The sequence below is a fragment of the Anolis carolinensis genome, chromosome 1, assembly GCF_035594765.1.
Source record: "Anolis carolinensis isolate JA03-04 chromosome 1, rAnoCar3.1.pri, whole genome shotgun sequence".
Lineage (NCBI taxonomy): Eukaryota > Metazoa > Chordata > Lepidosauria > Squamata > Dactyloidae > Anolis > Anolis carolinensis.
The window spans coordinates 66069563-66088342 of record NC_085841.1 but is presented as its reverse complement, the minus strand read 5'-3'; the positions used below and the strand labels follow the sequence as shown (position 1 = coordinate 66088342).

At 36.3% G+C, this 18780-nt stretch overlaps 1 protein-coding gene across 26 annotated transcripts in view; it reads left to right on the top strand.

Moving 5' to 3' along the window:
* afdn (afadin, adherens junction formation factor) overlaps window positions 1-18780 on the top strand; it is a 108865-nt gene that overhangs the window by 69956 nt on the left and 20129 nt on the right. For 17 of the 26 annotated variants that reach the window (XM_062976073.1, XM_062976076.1, XM_062976080.1 and 14 more), the window contains 9 exons: window positions 1069-1274; window positions 4801-4821; window positions 5539-5684; window positions 7542-7636; window positions 8151-8416; window positions 9482-9625; window positions 11045-11243; window positions 13200-13303; window positions 14113-14199. In XM_062976073.1, the coding sequence (XP_062832143.1) occupies window positions 1069-1274; window positions 4801-4821; window positions 5539-5684; window positions 7542-7636; window positions 8151-8416; window positions 9482-9625; window positions 11045-11243; window positions 13200-13303; window positions 14113-14199 (1268 nt within the window). The remainder of the gene's footprint in view (window positions 1-1068; window positions 1275-4800; window positions 4822-5538; window positions 5685-7541; window positions 7637-8150; window positions 8417-9481; window positions 9626-11044; window positions 11244-13199; window positions 13304-14112; window positions 14200-18780) is intronic. The other 9 variants (XM_062976118.1, XM_062976086.1, XM_062976085.1 and 6 more) reach the window with 1 other exon arrangement.

Here is an 18780-nt window from a genome sequence, read left to right as displayed (position 1 = left end):
CATTCTTGAATGTGGCACAATACTTAATTTTAAGGAATACCATTCTAAATAAATTTACATGTAAATAAATTTACAAATGGTGAAACAGTGCCATTAAACTGCAATAATTCAGATGTAAATACTGTCTTGACTGCATTGCCAAGACAAGGTAAGTTGAATTTCACTTATAGGATCAGAAATAATTTGATAGTGGCCATTTTCATTAATAGCCTAATTTTTCCTTCTGTTTTTTGCTCTGCACTGTTACCCTGGGTTTTACTATGCATGTGTTGTCTTTGTGGGTAGAGAGATAACATTTCAGTTGAGAAATTAGATAGATTTTTTCTGGTGGCTATAATAATGGGGGAAAGTTTGTCCTGTTGTTTTTAGGAATTCAGAGCATGATGTGTATACCATAATTCATTAAGCACTTTTATCCACAGTTCTCTTTAATATCTGTCCTTAGCAATCACAAATATGATGTGGTAATGGTATAGGTTGGACTGATATTTCCTTTCTACTTTAGAACCTGCACTGTTCTGAGAGAAGTACAACATGTAGGAAATGCTATAGTATATACAAGATGGGTTGTAACATCCATTTTGGGAGAAAAACTGCTTTCGTTGCAGATATTGAGATGTGTACCAGCTAGTTCTTAAGATCTGCTTTAATTTGCAAGGCCAACATTCAGCTAAACTATCTGCTAAATATTATTACCAATCAAAAGCTTGATACATTTGAAGTGGCTAGATATCCAGTTAAAACCTGGTAGATACATCGCAATCTCGGGAACAGTTTTCACTAGGATTTGTCCCTTAGTACATTGATGTGTGTCTTTGCTAGGTTTTGATTGTTTTAATTACTAGAATGGTGAAAGAGGTGATATCTGTGCTCCCATTATCTTTGAAGTTAATCACCAATATGTATGTAACTACAACATATTCTTTTATATTTTGTAATTTAACATTATAATTGTATGCATCGTTTTAATTTATTAACATTCTTACAGTTTTTTTCTGATACAGGTTTACCAAAAGATAGGCAATGCTTATCTGATTGTGGTTTTATTGCTCTTTGTTTTTTCTGCAGCGGAAGATGCTTTTTTGTCTGCCATTATAAATTACACAAATAGTTCTACGGTTCATTTTAAGCTGTCCCCTACTTACGTTTTGTACATGACATGTCGGTATGTATTGTCGAGCCAGTATAGACCTGACATCAGTCCTGCTGAACGCACTCACAAAGTCATTGCAATAGTCAACAAGATGGTGAGCATGATGGAAGGAGTTATACAGGTGAGTTTCAGTCTCAAATACTTACTATGTAAGGATTTTTAAAAAGTTTACTTTTTCAGAATTATTTACATGTGGACTACAGTTGCCTTCACAGAACCTGTGTACCATTGGACATAATAATGTATTTTGTAAAGTTGTATGAAATAATGCCTCAGTTGCAGCAGAGAAAGCTTGAAGGTCTTCTAATGAATGTAAAAGCCATGTCCCGGGATTTTATATAAGCAGAGAGTGATTTGTATAATATTACATGTATCTGAAATGGTGAACAGGAGATTCACAGGCTTAAATAAGGGCTGCACTCAAATATGTAATGATTTTTATACAATGCACTAGTTTCATGCAGGTTCTGTATTCCTTATCCAAAATTCTTGAGACCCGAAGTGTTTTGAATTTTGCCGTTTTTTTATTTTGATATATATGTATTTGTATATATGTACATAATGAAATATATGTACATAATGAAATATCTTGGAAATGGTACTGAAATCTAAAAATGAATTTTTTTACCTATTACACCTAGCTTGAAGATAATGTTATACAAATGTTTTAATAATTTTGTTCATGAAACAAAGTTTGTGTACATAAGCCGTCAGAAAGCAGAGGTGTTGCCATGCTAACCACCTATGTAAATTTTGAAGTATTTTTGATTTTGGAATTCCAGATAACGAATGCTGAACCTGTATTTTGTTTCATACTGTCTTCATCATGAATCGTATTAGAATTTGATGTATTTTTTTTAAATTGAACTTCACAGTACCTTCCCCATAAATAGTTTTATGATTTAGAGCTGTCCCCAGAGGATTAGGGGAGTTTTAAAAAATAATGGGAGATAGAATTGAGAAGGACAAAGTGGTAAAAGTTTCATTCTTTCCTCCAGAAGGAGCCTGAACTAGATCTCGGTCCTTTTTGTAATCAGAAAGCATATTTCCATTTATAATTAGGAACTCTCTGGATCTAACCTATGACCTTTTTCACATGTCCCATGTAGTTTTTAATTGTAAATAATTAGTACCATGGTTTATATGTCACACAGTTTTTTTGATGTTCTGTGTTTGAGAAAGAAATCATTTAATTTGTTTCCGTATATGTTTCCATTAAAGCAATCTGTGTATTTTAATGTTCCACTTTCATGTTCTTTTAAATTGTCCTCTTTGTCTTGCATGTCTTCCTCTTATCTTAGTATTTCTATGAAATTGGGACATACTTCTGCATAGCAGATGCTCCCTGAACGTTTTGTTGAGCTACCACACAGAAGCCAGTAGAGCCATCCCTTTGCTGGGTAGTTGTTCTGTAGCATGCCATTCATTTTGAGGCCCAGTCTTCCACAAGTCATTCAACATTTTTTGTTATTTCCAGATAACTTGTGGAAAAGTTGCAGTAGAAAAATGTCTAGAAGCAACAAGAAGCTAGATGTTTGTAATGGGTTTAGTCTAAGTGGAGTCAGTTATAGCTAAGTGTCTCACCAAGTTTAATTTTATCATGAGGTTAAGCAGGATTGCCTTTTGTCTACATTGTAATAAAACTTGTTCATTACATTTTGGGTTATTATGATTAGAATATGTTTTTCATATTTAAGGTCAAAAAGGAATAAAATGATTTTTATATCAGTCATGAGTTAAAGAATTTCAAGCCATGTTCTAGTTTTGTTATTGTTGAGCCACAGCTATAGACTTGTGATTAAGTGAATCAACTGAATCACTTTGTACTGACTTAACTAAAAATCACCAGGTGGTTCAGTGTCTTATAGTCAGAATCAACTCAACAGATTGGTTGACACTGTAGAAACAATAGGATTCAGGATATTCTCTTCGTCGTTTTAAGAAAAACATATTTTGAAGATGCATGCACCAACGCAGTAGGCAAGAGGTCACCCTTGTTGGTTTCTCTTGAGATGCCTAGACGTGGAAGAGAGAGTTACAGGCAATATAAGGCCTCAGTGAAGTGTTGGTGCTACTAGTCTCTTTGGGACTGGGTAGGAATTTTCTTCTGCTCTACCTGTTGTTTTTTGTTGTTGTTTTTGTTTTTTGCTCCTACCCTACACAATAACTAGTGGCCATGGGGTTATTGGCTATGAGTGATGTTGATAAATACATTTCCATTTGGCAGGAATTGTTGGATGAATTTAAGGATTCTTTGCTCATTTGACACCCTTTTGGTGTAGGGTAGAGACTTGGAGTTGCCTCTCTAAGGTCCTGAGACTTGGGAGTGGGGATACACTCTGTCTTTGAGGCATCTCTGGGGGACTGCTTTCACTTATAAAGTCATGTATCTTGGGTGAGAGTGTCCTGAGTTGCCTTACAGAAAATGGGCAGCTGAAGAGCAACTCAGATATGGGATTGTCCCCAAAGGTCAGATGTTTTGCCCAAGAGAAGGCTAAGGCAGGTAGTCAAGGGTGGACACCTGGCCTCAGATGGATCCTCATCAAGTTGCTCCCCCTCTTCTTTCTTCCAGGCTTGTTGATCCAGACAGTTTTAGCTTAATAAATTTGCCCCTCTTAACCAGTATTTCTGTGTCTGGTCTCTTGGTAGATTATCAAATGAGATGTACAGTTGTTTTTATATAGGAGTTTAAAGTACTATCCAGTGGTTTGCTGTTGACTCAGGGAGGATGGCTAAACAATTTTGGCTAAAGTAGTAATAATACAAGGCAATTTAGGATGATTTTAAATGAATAGTAGTGATAAAATGCTTTCACAGATTTTATTAAAACAGCACTCTTTTAAAATTTAACAATTTAATAATATTTACTGGTTTAACTGTTTTCCTCTCTCCCTAATGTGTACTTGCTGTCAGAGATAGATTTTTTAAAGTAAGCCTTTCTGGTAACTGAAAAATAAATTGAATGGTTTCATTTTAAAAAAGAATCCTATAGTGCTACTGCCTGTAGCACAAAATCATGCAGTAATGGCACCATAACTAAGGCAGTTAATAGAATATGATTGCAATTATACCACAAATAGGTGAAGTTATTGTATTACATTCACAGTTCAACCTACTTCACTTACTTTAATCCAGTCATCTTGTTGTTTGTAAGGAATTACTCAGAAGTGCAGATGAAAGATATTATTGAGTACTCAAGGAAAAATGGTAAAGCAGAGAGATTGTACGTGCTTGATAATTCTCTTCTTAAAAAGACCCAAAAAAAATGGCAGATCAATAGTGTTTTGTGTCTGACAGCGTGATACAGGGTTGATTTGTTAGGGGAGGAGAAGGCTGCCCTGGCTTCTGTGGGTAACTGCTCTGTTCAGAATTATGGGGACAATCTTAATGTTCTTGCATAGAATGATTGGAGAAGATGCCCAAGCTTCCTCCAGATTAACATTTTTATCCTCCAACAGACCCCCCCCCCTTTATAAATTAAAAAAACAACAAGTCTAATCAGTTACAATACGTCCCCTGGTGAAATGTTAAATGTGACTAAGCATTAAGTCTTGTGCCTTCATATTTAGTGTTTTATTTCTAAAACTACCATGATTGTTCACAAGTTTCTTTCTTCTGTTTGATTTCCTTCGTTCGTTTTTCTCCAGGAGGTAGACCAGGTTGATCAGGTAGGATATTGCTGGGAACTGATCCTAGCTGTATTGGCTTAGCTCAGTTTCTCATGCTGCTTCCATGTAAATATAAGATATTTCTGCAGCTGGATTGAACATAACACTCATTCAGCACCTGGAACATGCAGTACTAAAATCCTTTTTTGACTGCGCAAACTATCAGCATTCCATAACTTCTGCTTAATGCACTTCAATACAGAGGCATAATGATGAAAGTTCTTTTTCTTCCCTTTTTTGTTTTGTTTTGTTTTGTTTTGTTTGTGGTTCTTTTCTTTGGATCTCATCTAGGGTTGCCTGGCCTAGCGCCTGTGGTCGGGAAATGGTGAAATAGTTCAATACTTGATACTGGTTGCTTGGTATCAAAGCCAGTAATTTAACAGTATCTGGGTTGCAACGGGCATTAGTGAACATGTGCTTGTGCAGATACAGATTACCAGATAATGCATACATCTACGCTTTCAGCATTCCATGACAACACGCTAACTCCATTTCACTGATAGCATTTGGAATATTTAATTATAGTTAAAAGTAAAATTTAAAAGTTGCAATGTGTCCAGATTTTTTACTTCTGGTTTCATATACATTTTCTGCAAATATCTGGTATCTGAGTATGTTGGTGATATGAAGGATGTACTGGCCTGTCTGAGCAAAGCCGTTGACAATGAATGCAAACTGAATTATCAGAAAACTTTCTTCTACATTTAATAATTGCAGAAACAGAAGAATATTGCTGGGGCACTTGCTTTCTGGATGGCAAATGCATCTGAGCTGCTAAACTTCATTAAGCAGGATCGAGACCTTAGTCGAATCACATTGGATGCCCAAGATGTTTTAGCCCACCTAGTTCAAATGGCATTCAAGTAAGGAAATTACACTTTTGTCTATCTATATATATAAAAATGTTCTGATAGTTTTTCCCTTAACTTAAACAACAAAACTACACAACCAAAAAACACCAAATTTGGCCACAAAATTCATGGTAATCCGGACTGTGTTTGTACATCAAAAAACAAGAAAAATAAAGTCCTAATTAGAGGGAGAGGAATAACTTTTTCCCATTCCTGCCAGTTAGAAGGCTAAGCTCCACCCACTTTGTCTCCTAGCAACCCACTCAGCCATTTAATGGTGGCCAGGACCTCTTCAATCAGGCCTCTTCCACACTGCCTATAAAATACAGATTATCTGATTTGAACTGGATTATATGGCAGTGTAGACTCAAGGCCCTTCCACACAGCTATATTACCCATTTATAATCTTATATTATCTGCTTTGAACTGGATTATTTTGAGTCCACACTGCCATATAATCCACTTCAGTGTGCATTTTATACAGCTGTGTAGAAGGAGAATCATATAATCCAGTGCTAAGCAGATAATATAAAATGATAAATATATAGTAGAGTCTCACTTATCCAACATAAACACCCCGGCAGAACATTGGATAAGCAAATATGTTGGATAATAAGGGATTAAGGAAGAGTCTATTAAACGTCAAATTACGTTATGATTTTACAAATTAAGCACCAAAACATTATGTGATCCAAGAAATTTGACAGAAAAAGTAGTTCAATGTGCGGTAATGCTATGTAGCAATTACTGTATTAACGAATTTATCACCAAAACATCACCATGTAATGAAAACATTCACAAAAACATTGACTAATAAGCGAATGTTGGATAAGTGAGACTCTACTGTAATATGAAATAATTACTGTGGTATAATAATACAGAACAGTATAATCTCTAAAACCAGGACAATAAATAAAGAGCAACAATTTGAAAGCAGGGAAATTGGGAATTCCAGAAAGGAAACAATCGGGACCAGCTAACACTTCCCAACAAATTATTCTCCCAGGCAGGAAGCAAACAGGCTTTGAAGCTGCAAGGCCATTAAATGCTAATCAAGGTGGCCAATTGCAGCATTCATACCTGCCACACTGAATTAATTGCTATTCAAACTGGCCAACCAAGGATTCTGCAAGGTAGAAAGCGGCCAGGCTTGCAAGCAGCAAGGCTATTCAGTGCTGTTTAGCCTGCCAACCAAGATTTCCCCTAGATAGAAAAACCCCCAAGCTCTGAAGCCACGAGGCTACTCTGTCCCATACAACCAGGCCTAGAAAGGATGCTCTATGTAGAAAGCGGCCAGGCTTTTAAGCTGCAAGACTATTCAGTGCAGTTCAAGCTGGCCAAACAAGGATCCCCCTACTAAGGAAGTAGCCAGGCTTCAAAGCGGCTCTTTGATTGAGGGTGCTACTCCAGCTACTCCAGAAAATGGCCAGGCTTTGAGAGTGCAAGGCTATTCAATGCTATTCCACCTGGCCAACAAATGATTCCCATAAGCCACAGCAACTCTTGGCCGGGCAAAGCTAGTATTTCTATATTTTGACTGTATTTCTAAAACTGTTTTCTGAGAAGGAGTTTTAGATTCATTCAGAATTCTATTTTTTAAATCAAGTAATGTGTGTGAGTTGTAGTCCTAAGCATCTTTATTTGAAAATCAGAATTCAGTGGGAGATTTCTCAGTATATATGGATAGGTTTGCACTTTCGGAGTCATATTCGTATGAATTCTTGTTTGCTAAGACTGCAAGCTTTAGTTGACCTAATTTAAGGAGTGTTGAGATGCTTTTTACAAATCAGCTAGTAAATTAAGAATGCTTTAAAAATGGATAAAATTTAACTTATTAAATTTATTACTGTCACAAAATTTATTTTTCAGATATCTTGTTCACTGTCTTCAGTCAGAGCTAAATAACTACATGCCTGCGTTTCTTGATGATCCTGAAGAAAATAGTCCACAAAGACCTAAAATAGGTTAGCTCACAATATATTATACTAATAACAATACTTTTGCTATATGATAAAAGAGTGATAGGATCACTTGTGTATTGTGGGTGTATCCTACCATGCTTGATAAGATTGGCTGTACCTAACTTGGGATTCTCTGTCAGCTTTTGAAATCTGAGCCACAGTTGCTCTAGGTGTCTTTGGGCAGTCATCACATTGGATCAGGCCAATTTGGGCAAGTCTCCAAATCATGGGCTCAGGATCCAAACCAGAATTTTGTTTTGGTAATGCTTGAACAATATTTTGTTGATCTCTTTTTGTAAACAGCTATTATCTATCTATCTAAATTTCACAGAAAGATTTTTTAAAATAAAATGGATGTTTGTAAATAAAAAAGAATAGATTTGGTGTTTTCTATTGTTATATTACAGTTATAGTGTCCTCTTTATATAAATCAAAATTGAATATTTAAACATGTAATCTAGCTCTATCTTGATTTTATAGCCAAAAAAATGATATTTTAATATTACTCTTTTTATAGATGATGTCTTGCATACTCTAACTGGAGCCATGTCCCTGTTGCGACGTTGTAGAGTGAATGCTGCGCTGACTATACAGCTTTTCTCCCAGCTGTTTCATTTTATCAACATGTGGCTTTTCAATAGATTGGTTACTGATCCAGATTCAGGATTGTGTTCACATTACTGGGGAGCTATTATCCGCCAACAACTAGGACACATTGAAGCCTGGGCAGAAAAACAAGGCTTGGAGCTAGCTGCTGATTGTCACCTCAGTAGGATAGTACAGGTAAGTATTTGCCTGTGTGATACTTGAGATTTTCACCTGCTAAGATAGTAATGAACATTCAGTTTAGTGTCCCCAGGTTAGATCATGAAAGCCCATGGATCACTTTTAAGAGAAATAATTGTGGCATATTTTATTGTCCTGATCTATGAGCGGTAATCAGAATAGGAGACCACTATCAGTACACAATACAAAGAAACAATGATTTTCAGTTGATAAAGGGTTGCTTTTGTCTCTATTTTATCACATTGTCTGTTTAATTTATACATAAAACATAAAAATCCAAGATTAGACTTGGAAAAAGCAGACAGGAGGGAACAAACAACAACAGAAATTTGCAAAGCAAGTTGATTATGATGGAGAGAGGCTTGTGAGGCCAAAAGATAAACACATTCATCAAACAACCAAAGACGTAGCTATATACAGGGATATCATCTGATAGAAAGCATTATATAGAAATCCAACAACATAATTGAAAGCAATTATGGAGAAGCTCAATTTTCTCTGCATGAACAAAGCCAGAAACAGTTTGTGGCACAGACCATGTCCGGCTAGTAGTCAAAAGGTGGGTAAAAGTAAAGAATAACACTAAACCAACCACTCTGCCAAAATACAACCTAAAGATAATGTAAAAAATAGATTTGCTCTATTAAACCTAATTTTGACGGAGCTAGAAAAAAAATCTGCTCTGGAACCAGGAACATTGTCAGAGATGAATGCAAAAATATACTATGCAGTCTAAAAAAGTTAAGGACGCATGAGAAGTAAAAAGTGACAGAAATAGAATCAGAATCCTTAATGAAATTGTTAGTGACTTCTGTGCAAGGACAAAGAAGATTACTATAACAAGCAGTGCAGAGAAATAAAGAGCACAATGAAATTGTGTATGTCTGTGTTCAAATGAAGTAGATAAAACTCTTTTAACAAAACAATTGCATATTGAATATTCTGTTAGAAGATCCTAACTCACCAAGTGGCTCCCCTACATCCATTTTGGTGCCACATCTTCTAATAGCTATTGAACTATAGATGACTGTGCTAATAGTTTTTTCTATCTCTCCACTACAGGCAACTACACTACTTACTATGGATAAGTATTTACCCGAAGATATTCCAAATATTAATAGCACCTGCTTTAAACTGAATTCTTTACAGCTTCATGCATTGCTTCAAAATTATCACTGTGCCCCAGATGAACCATTTATACCAACAGTAAGTTACTCTAGGCTTTTTATATTTAAAAGAGTGGAGAAAAGTGTTCTATTGAAAGAAATCAAGCATTTTTCTTGTGATATTTGTGACAAAAGTGCCAACAGATTGACCAAATTGAGTAGGAAGAACATCAATCAAATCTAAAAACAGGACAATGTGTGCTTTGGGCTAAATAAACAGAGACAAATATTAGGGTCTGGGGAACTAATTAGAAAAGAGTTTTGAAATCAGTGTGGCTAAAAAAGTAGCATGTGTAAAATGTGAATTAAAAAGCAAGAAGCAGGCGTTTAAGGATTGAGAAAAGGGGGAAGCAACAACTGGGTGTAAACATGATCAAAATGGGCTTTGTTATTCTTTTCCCTGTGTTGGGATAACATTTAGAGCAGTAACATTCTAGATTTTACTGGACTGCAACTTCAGGCAGAGCAAATGAAGGAAGATGCTCTGAATAGTAGCCCATCAGCACCTGGAAGGCTACACTTCTCCATTTCTTATCTAGAGTCTGAGAGAGTGGTTCAAAGAGGCAAAATATGGAATCTGGGATGTGCTGAGTTTCATAATAGTTTAATTGGTCTAATTGCTCAAAATGTAATTGTATTATATTTTCAGTATCAATTTAGAATTTACAGATAGAATTTTGAAACATTAGTTGTACTGAAACATTGGTCATACATTTGAAGTTAACAGAAATTGTTATTTTTAAAAAGTGATCTTTCTCAATTCTTAAATTATAGAATGTAATGAAAATATGTGTTCTGTGGAAAAGTTGAGCAAATAATTTGGAAATAAATACTGTAAGACAGATGGAATATCACAGCCTGCCATAATTTTTTTAGTTAATAAAACATTTTGATACATTGGCTACATATAGCCCCTTTAGACTATTTTTGTGGCCTGTTTTGCCTTGTTGAAAAATAATTCCCATATTGAAAAAGAATTATTATTATTGATATTATTATTCTGCTTCTTCTCTCCCAAAGATGATTTGAAGTGGCAAACACTAAAAATCATAACTATGTGAATTTAAAATCCAAAGCATACAAACATTAAAACAGAATTAAACATAGGACTTAAAATACATAGTTAAAACTAATAAAACCATTTACAAGCCTGTGAAACTAAATAAGAAATTACATTACTAGTGTAATGTTTCCTCTTCCGGTTCACAAATTCATAGGTTTCTAATAATTTGAAGTACAGTTTTGCACTTTTGAAAAAGTGTGAGGGTTTTATGACATCTCAGCACTTTTGCTGAAAAATTAATTTATTTTGCTGCTTGGATCAGCCTCACATGATATCAGCTTTAAACACATATATTAGTCTGACCATTGTCTTACTTGAGAAACTAAAGTACAGAACCTTTTACTCCTAAACTAGCTCATGTATGATATTGGTCATGTTTCTTTCCCTCATTCTTAGGAGTTAATAGAAAATGTTGTAGCTGTGGCAGAAAATACTGCTGACGAGTTGGCTCGTAGTGATGGTAGAGAAGTACAACTAGAAGAGGATCCTGATTTACAGCTACCATTTCTTCTGCCAGAAGATGGCTACTCATGTGATGTTGTTAGAAATATCCCAAATGGGTTACAAGAATTTTTAGATCCTCTCTGCCAAAGAGGTTAGTGCTTTTATTTTTAGAATGAAGTAGAAACTTTATTCTCTTTTTCAATTGTTTTAGATTGAATTTATTTTATCTTTTATATATGCTTGCTTGGAAAGTTCTTGTTTTCAAATCATGTCAGCTGGTTTTTTTTCCTAAAGAGATCTATAAATAAAATCTCAGCGGTACTGCCATGCCTTCTTTCCCAGCTTCTTACTATGATGTTGTTAGGCACTCTATAATGGCCTACTTCATCGATGCCTATTAAGAAATTAATTGGAAAACTGTACAAAATACTTGAATAAAAGAGAGCCATATGTGGAAGAATTTTCTGTTCTGCTGTCCTCAGCCTTAATGAGAGGTTTAGCTGGAACTGTGATGTCCTTTAAGTCAACTTCTTGTTACCTAGTGGGACTTACTTCTGAGTTAATAGATAGGGGACTAGAGTGTAGTTTTTTTCTTCTTACACCTAGGAGGTACTGTATTTTTTTTTTGTAACAAGATTCTTGTGGTAGCATTCCTTACCTTGAATTAATTTGATTCCTTTGAAAATGGAACTTTAAATAGCATTTCTGTGAAATATTTATTTATTTACTATATTCATACCCCGCTCTTCTCAAACCCAAAGGGGACTCAGCGGCTTACAGATTATGGCAAAATTCAATGCCGCGTTATACAACAAATAATAAATATAACATATCAAATTATAAAACTACTAAACCTATAAATGCAATAAAACATTAAAACATAGTTTTAAAGGAGCAAATGTTCCATCAGGGGAGGAATGAGATAAAACTGGGGTCACAGTGCCAGCATTCACTTGAGAGGGCCCAGGTGAGTCAAGGACCATGGCCGGAAGACACAAATGCCGGTATCTCTGTGCTGACCCCAGGATGCTGAAACAGAGGCTGGTCAAGATGGAATCTGGCAGCACCAAGTGGCCAGAGTGAGTCCCCAGGAGCTGAGCCAGGGGCAGCAAGAGAAACAAACACTGCCCCTTCCCTCAACGCCCCTGGTAATGGTATCTTCATGAGGCCCTGCAGATGTAGTCCTTTTTAAGCTCCAGCCTCTGGAGCAGCAGGTGTTGCTAGCTGGCTTTGCAGAGTCAGGGACTCAGTTCTGCCAGGAGTGAGTCCCCAGGAGATGAGCCAGGGGCAGCAAGGGAAACAAACACTGCCCCTTCCCTCAAAGCCCCTGGTGATTGTACCTTCACTTCTTGCTTCTTAATTCAGGATTAAAGTATTGCCTCCCAAGTTTTGGTTAACCCTTTAAAGGCCCCATTAATTTCATAAGATTTACTTCAGCAAAGAATATTGTCACTGCCTTGCTTTGAAATACAGGCTACAGTAATTTTACTTATATATCTGTTGAAACACAAATTCCTTCAACAATTTTATCTTATTTTTTAAAAGTATTTTATTGTATTTGTTTTTTAGAGGACGTAACTTCACCTATTAGTTGGTTATGGTTAATAACTAGGGTTGAGATTTTCAGTTTTCATGTGTAATAATGTTACCTCAAACATTAAAATATAATAGTGAGAGATGAACTGTAATATATCTACTACAATTCTCCTAGTTTATCTGAAAACTGTGTTTTGGGTATAGAATAGGTCTGCACAATCTGTGGCCCTCTAGGTGTTTGGGTTCCAAATCTATCCCTTGCCAGCTTGTCCACTTGTCCTGGGTACTGAAGTCCCAGAAACTTGGATGGCCTGGTGCAGGCCTGGTATACAATGAAGCCATGTCATGCAGAGTTAGATTAGGGAAAGATCAAGTTTGTAGTAATGAAATAAAAGCCAATGAAAGGTCTTGATTAGAAGAACACTTATCAGATTGATGTTCATCACTCTTTTTACTTTTGAACCATATATGTATGAATATACACATGTTACTATTTTGTTGTTCTTTCTTTTATTAACTTCACCTAAATCTATAGCATACATGCTCTGTTGTACATTGTCTCCCCATCTAGGCTTCTGCAGATTGACACCTCATCCACGTTCTCCAGGGACTTGGACAATATATTTTGAAGGGGCAGACTATGAAAACCATTTACTACAGGATAATGCTGATCTGGCAAGTATCCCCATGGGGAACATTATGGGAGAAACACATAAATGGGCATTCTTGACAATCTGTAATACTATCCAAAAGTGAAAACTAGAGAAGCTCATATGAAAAATCAAAGCAAATTAGCAGGCTGGGGTCCATTTATTTATTTTCCTGTCATGTTTCGGCCACCAACAGAGATGGCCTTCCAGAGGGGGCATACCTAACACAGAAATTTCTGGAATTGTACAATATATTTTCCAGAGAAATACAGTGTTCCCTCACTTATTGTGGGGGTTATGTTCCAGGACCACCCGCAATAAGTGAAAATCTACGAAGTAGGGGTGCTATATTTATTTTAATATTTACACATTATATTAGTAGTTAGGTGGCCTTTCTCCCCTTCACAAGCCTTCTTCCTGCGCTTCTTCTTGGCGGCCTCCTCTCCAGCACCTTCCAGTTTCCCTTTTGTGCATGCGCCTCCCTCTCGTGGCCCGAGTGGACACATCCAGAGTGGCCCGGCTGGACGCTGATGAAAGGGAGCGTCCAAAAGGGAAACTGGCACATTTTGCGCATGTGCCACCGCTCAGAAAAATGCAAAGCAGTGAGAGAGCGAAAAGCGAACCCTAAAGTAGGGAGGCAACACTGTAAACCATTAAAGAGCCTCCCAGAACCTTGATAGGCATACTCGGGAAGGGGGGTGGTGGTTGAGGGGAGATGTTGAAATTGTTGCCCAATGCATTCTGAGTATCTATTAATTCCTTGGCTCCTGCCTTGCATTTCACTTGATACTGTGAAATTTTGGTGTTTGAGCTATGGGTTTTTTTTCTGTACAGGCTCAACCCTTGAGGAAGGAACCTGAGATAATCACTGTGACACTGAAGAAGCAAAATGGAATGGGTCTGAGCATAGTGGCTGCTAAGGTACAAGCACATTTTTTATACTTTAAAAAGCAAAGAGTCTTATGGTAGTTAACACCACAGTTACAATCTTAATAATATCATAGAAAATTGTGAGGGAAGCATAACACCTCACAAGACACATTCTTACCATACAGTAATAATCTTTGTCAGGTTTGATACACTTTATAGGGGGGTGGAGCTGAGTTCAGGCTTTTGAGATCTGTAGTGTCTTTCACTACAAGCTCTGAAGTTCATATGTATACATGTGCAAAATATTGGCTGAGAATGTACATTTATAATTTAGCACATTTTAGGCATCATCAGATGGTCACAGTAATGTCCCCACAGTATTTTCCTGCACATTTAAATCCAAGCATCTTTTTTTTGTAAACCTTGTAAACCTGAAATGTAAAATATATTGGGGAGGAGATATAAAATAACCGATTATGTCCAAAATTCCTTTGATTTTACTTTAAAGAAAAACTGCCTATCAACTTTTAAAGGTGTTGTTGAAGGCTTTCATGGCCAGAATCACAGGGTTGTTGTGTGTTTCACGGGCTGTATGGCCATGTTCCAGAATACAGTAGAGTCTCACTTATCCAACACTCGCTTATCTAATATTCTGGATTATCCAACGCATTTTTGTAGTCAATGTTTTCAATACATTGTGATATTTTGGTGCTAAATTCATAAATACAGTAATTACTACATAGCATTACTGCGTATTGAATTACTTTTTCTGTCAAATTTGTTGTATAATATGATGTTTTGGTGCTTAATTTGTGAAATCATAACCTAATTTGATGTTTAATAGGCTTTTCCTTAATCCCTCATTATCCAACATATTCACTTATCCAACATTCTGCCGGCCTGTTTATGTTGGATAAGTGAGACTCTACTGTACTTCAGAAACATGGCCATACAGCCTGGAAAACACACAACAGCCCCAACTTTTAAAGGCCCTGTGCAAGTACCCAATGGGAATTCTTGTAGCACCATTTTCTGAACGCTAGATGGTGCACTGCAATAGTATTGTTAAATTGTTATCTCAAATTTACATAACTAAAATGAAATTACTGTAAGTTCAGTATATGTTTATTTCAAAATAATTTTAGCTGTTCAATAGATTCTCTGAAAGCTAAGAAATAATCTAAAAAGAGAAAGAGGGAGAACTATTGCTACAAAGCAAGTGAAGAGTTCTACTTCATTTCAAGCCACTATTAGTAGAATAGACCAGAAGAATTTAATTTTCTCAACATCTAACAAGAGAAGCCAAAACAAAACAATTGTTGCCATCATCAGCAAAAGACAGAACAATACCGTGAATAAATCAACACACTTCATCTTCAACTCTTTGGAAGAAGAATGATATCCCAATTTCATCAGTGACAGTGATGAGAGGAAGAATAGTGTGTTAATGAGATTGCACAGCCAGTAGTGTCTTGGAATTAATAATAATAATAACTTTATTTTTATATCCCGCCCCATCTCCCCGAGGGGACTCAGGGTGGCTCACATAGAGCCAAGCCCAACAACATACAATAAAATACAGTGGTATAAAATACACAGTATAAAAGACACAATATAAAATACAACAATATAAAATACATAACAATCACAGCAGAGTAATATATCAACTCTACATCACAACTTCACAGAATAAAGAGCATGGCCATGAAAAAAGGCAATATAATGGCACTTCAATTGCATCACAGGAATGATAAGTTAAATCTGCAATTAGTAGAAAGTTCTTGCAGTAGCATTCTTCATAGGAGAATCCTATTTGATTTCATCTGGGAATTATCTTTCTCTACGTGCATATCTCTAATTCCCTTTATGAGTGAACAGGATTGTAGGTCTGCATTATAAATACAGCTACAGCTATATCCAGTATGAATGCATGTGCCCATCTTTGCTTTCACATGTTGTCATGGAGAGACCTGTGATGGTGATAGTGGTGGGGCATTAAGATTGAGGTTTATGGATCCTGATGAGTTTCTAATGGCTCTTGTGGATTTCTTGCTGCCTTGGCATATGATCCTGTTGAGCTCTGGAATAGGGAAATGAGCATGGTGGTGAACATGATCACTTCTAAGCGTCCTTTCATATTAAGTGAAATTAAACATGCCCCTTTATTTTTTTAGGAGCTGGCAGTAATGAAACAAGTGAGACAGAGAGAACTAGAGTGATAGTCACAGAAAACTGAGAGATACTCTTACTGTCATGTCATGCTTATAGACATTATATTAGATGACAGCCACTGAAGCAACGTGTTGGCTGTTGATGGAATATAAGATCCTGAAATTAATAAATATTTATTCAGATCAAGCAAAACAGTTCTTACACTTTAACTGTTGGGGCTTAAGAAACTTGTGTATGTTGCTGATGGTCCTGTATCAATGATAATGATGGATTTGGATCATTTCACTAGGCCATCTAGAGCAGGGGTCCTCAAACTTTTTAAGTGGAGAGCTGGTTCACGATCCCTCAGACTGTTGGGGGGCGGACTATGATTAAATAGTCCAAGATTAGGATTATTGTTGTTGTGTGCCTTCAAGTTGTTTCATACTTAGGTCAACCCTAAGTCTAAAGTTTAGAACAGGGGGCCAGGTAAATGACCTTGGAGGGCCGCATCCGGCCCACGGGCCTTAGTTTGGAGACCCCAAGTAAAAAGCAAGTTAAAAGACCTACATGCTTGCAGAGGGGACTTTATTGTATTTGAATTTCAGTTTCAGGTGATTAATTCATGTTTGTCATTGTTGAGGTGAAAACTTAGTATAGTCATAGTTACACTTCTTTTATCAGTGGTAGTTAGACATGCAAAAGTAGTTCTGATACTGCAGAGCTCCAGAACTGTGGTGTACAGCTCTTCCCAGGAACAGAGTCTCCAGAAAAGCATAGAGGTCCTGATGAAATTGTTTCACTGTCCCTGCAAAATGATAGGCTTGCAATCTGTGTGTGGAATTAGGAAGGGGTGCCATCTTGTTCTTTGCCCTGGATAGCAAAATGGATTGAGGTGGCCCTATGATAGTCCAAACAAGTATTCAAGCTTGTCTATAAACCAACAAGATATGACATACTGGGACAGGATATCAATGAGAGCTGAAAATCCAGGCATGCATCATGATCATGTATAGAAACACAATTCAGATATGTTGATTACTGAACTTAAAGGCAATTGTTGTACTTCTGATAGAGCTCTAAATAAATAAATTACCTACCCTTTCTTATTATTTGTTCCTGGTGTAGGAATTTTCTATTATAGTACCATTTATTTTACCAGTAGCCATCTTTTGAGGGTAGTGGTTAGATCTCTTGGTAGTTGGGGGGTAGCAAGTCTTTTGAGACTGAGGGCAAAATGCTCTAAGCCTGAAACTGTTTTGATGTTAAATGCTGCCTGACTTCCAACCACACAGTGGTTACATTTTATGAAATCCAGATGATTTGGAAGCAGTCCGCATGCAGTTTACTTTAAAAATATATCACAAAGGGAGGGGGAGTGCGGGGAGGGGTTAGCATCTGACTTCCTTCCATCTGTAGGCCAGCACTTTACTTCCTGTTTAACTTGGATTTTCTATATCTTGTACAAAAGTCTGCCTTGATTTTTCTAGGCAGTGTCTACAGTTTAATATGGTTCTTAATGCTAAATGAAAGACAGTATCACAGCTGGCGGTGTAAAAGCTGAAACAGTGTATTGGTTATAGGAAGTGTTGATGAATGCTATGCAGTGTCACTTCCAGTTCAGAACTATCTAGCTGTTTTGGAATATCTGGCAGAGTGACGATTGTAGTTAAGAACTGAAAAAAGAGTCAAGCGTTACATTTCTGGAGTTAAAATGTGGTTTTCTGTCGTTGGAAGAACACAATCCTTGGTAAGTGTGTTCAAGGGAGGCTTAACTTTATCTGTGATACTTTTCTTTTACTTTGGTAAATTTAATAGTGTAACATATAACTAAATATTTGTATATAATGTACTTCTTACATTATACATTACAGTTTCAAGAATGTCTGTACATCTATTTATTTTGTAATAGGAAGTATAGTGGCAGGTTTTGATCTGTAGTTTTCTCATCAGTCATTTAAAGTATGGTTGAAAGAGTATGCTTAATTTGAGATAAATGCTCTTGCTTTTCATGGTGTCTAGCTTTAATCCTGAAGTACCACTAAAAGCAAATTATTTCTACTTGTAAAGAATGTTAAACATTATTAACATTGAAGAAAACTAACAGATTTCTGAAATTTTATTTCTGTTCACAGTACTTCTTAGATCTCATTGTAATAGATATTAATGTCATTTGGATTCATATAAGTCTTTGGTAGAAGATAGCTATCTATCTATCCGTCATTCATCATAAAGAAATCCAAATTGTTCAAAAGTTGTGTTTTTAGTTTAGGTTTGTGGTTAGATTTTTTTTTTACTGAAAGCTAAAGTCAAATGTTACAAATAATGGTGAACAGAAATTTTAAAAAGTGTAAACAGTCCTCCCAAAGTATTAGCTATCATTTATCTTTTATCCTGATTTAATAGAAGCTTCAGGATTTTAAATAGTATTTATATTAAAAACTGCATTACAGTTATCCTAAACACACTTAATTAGTAAAG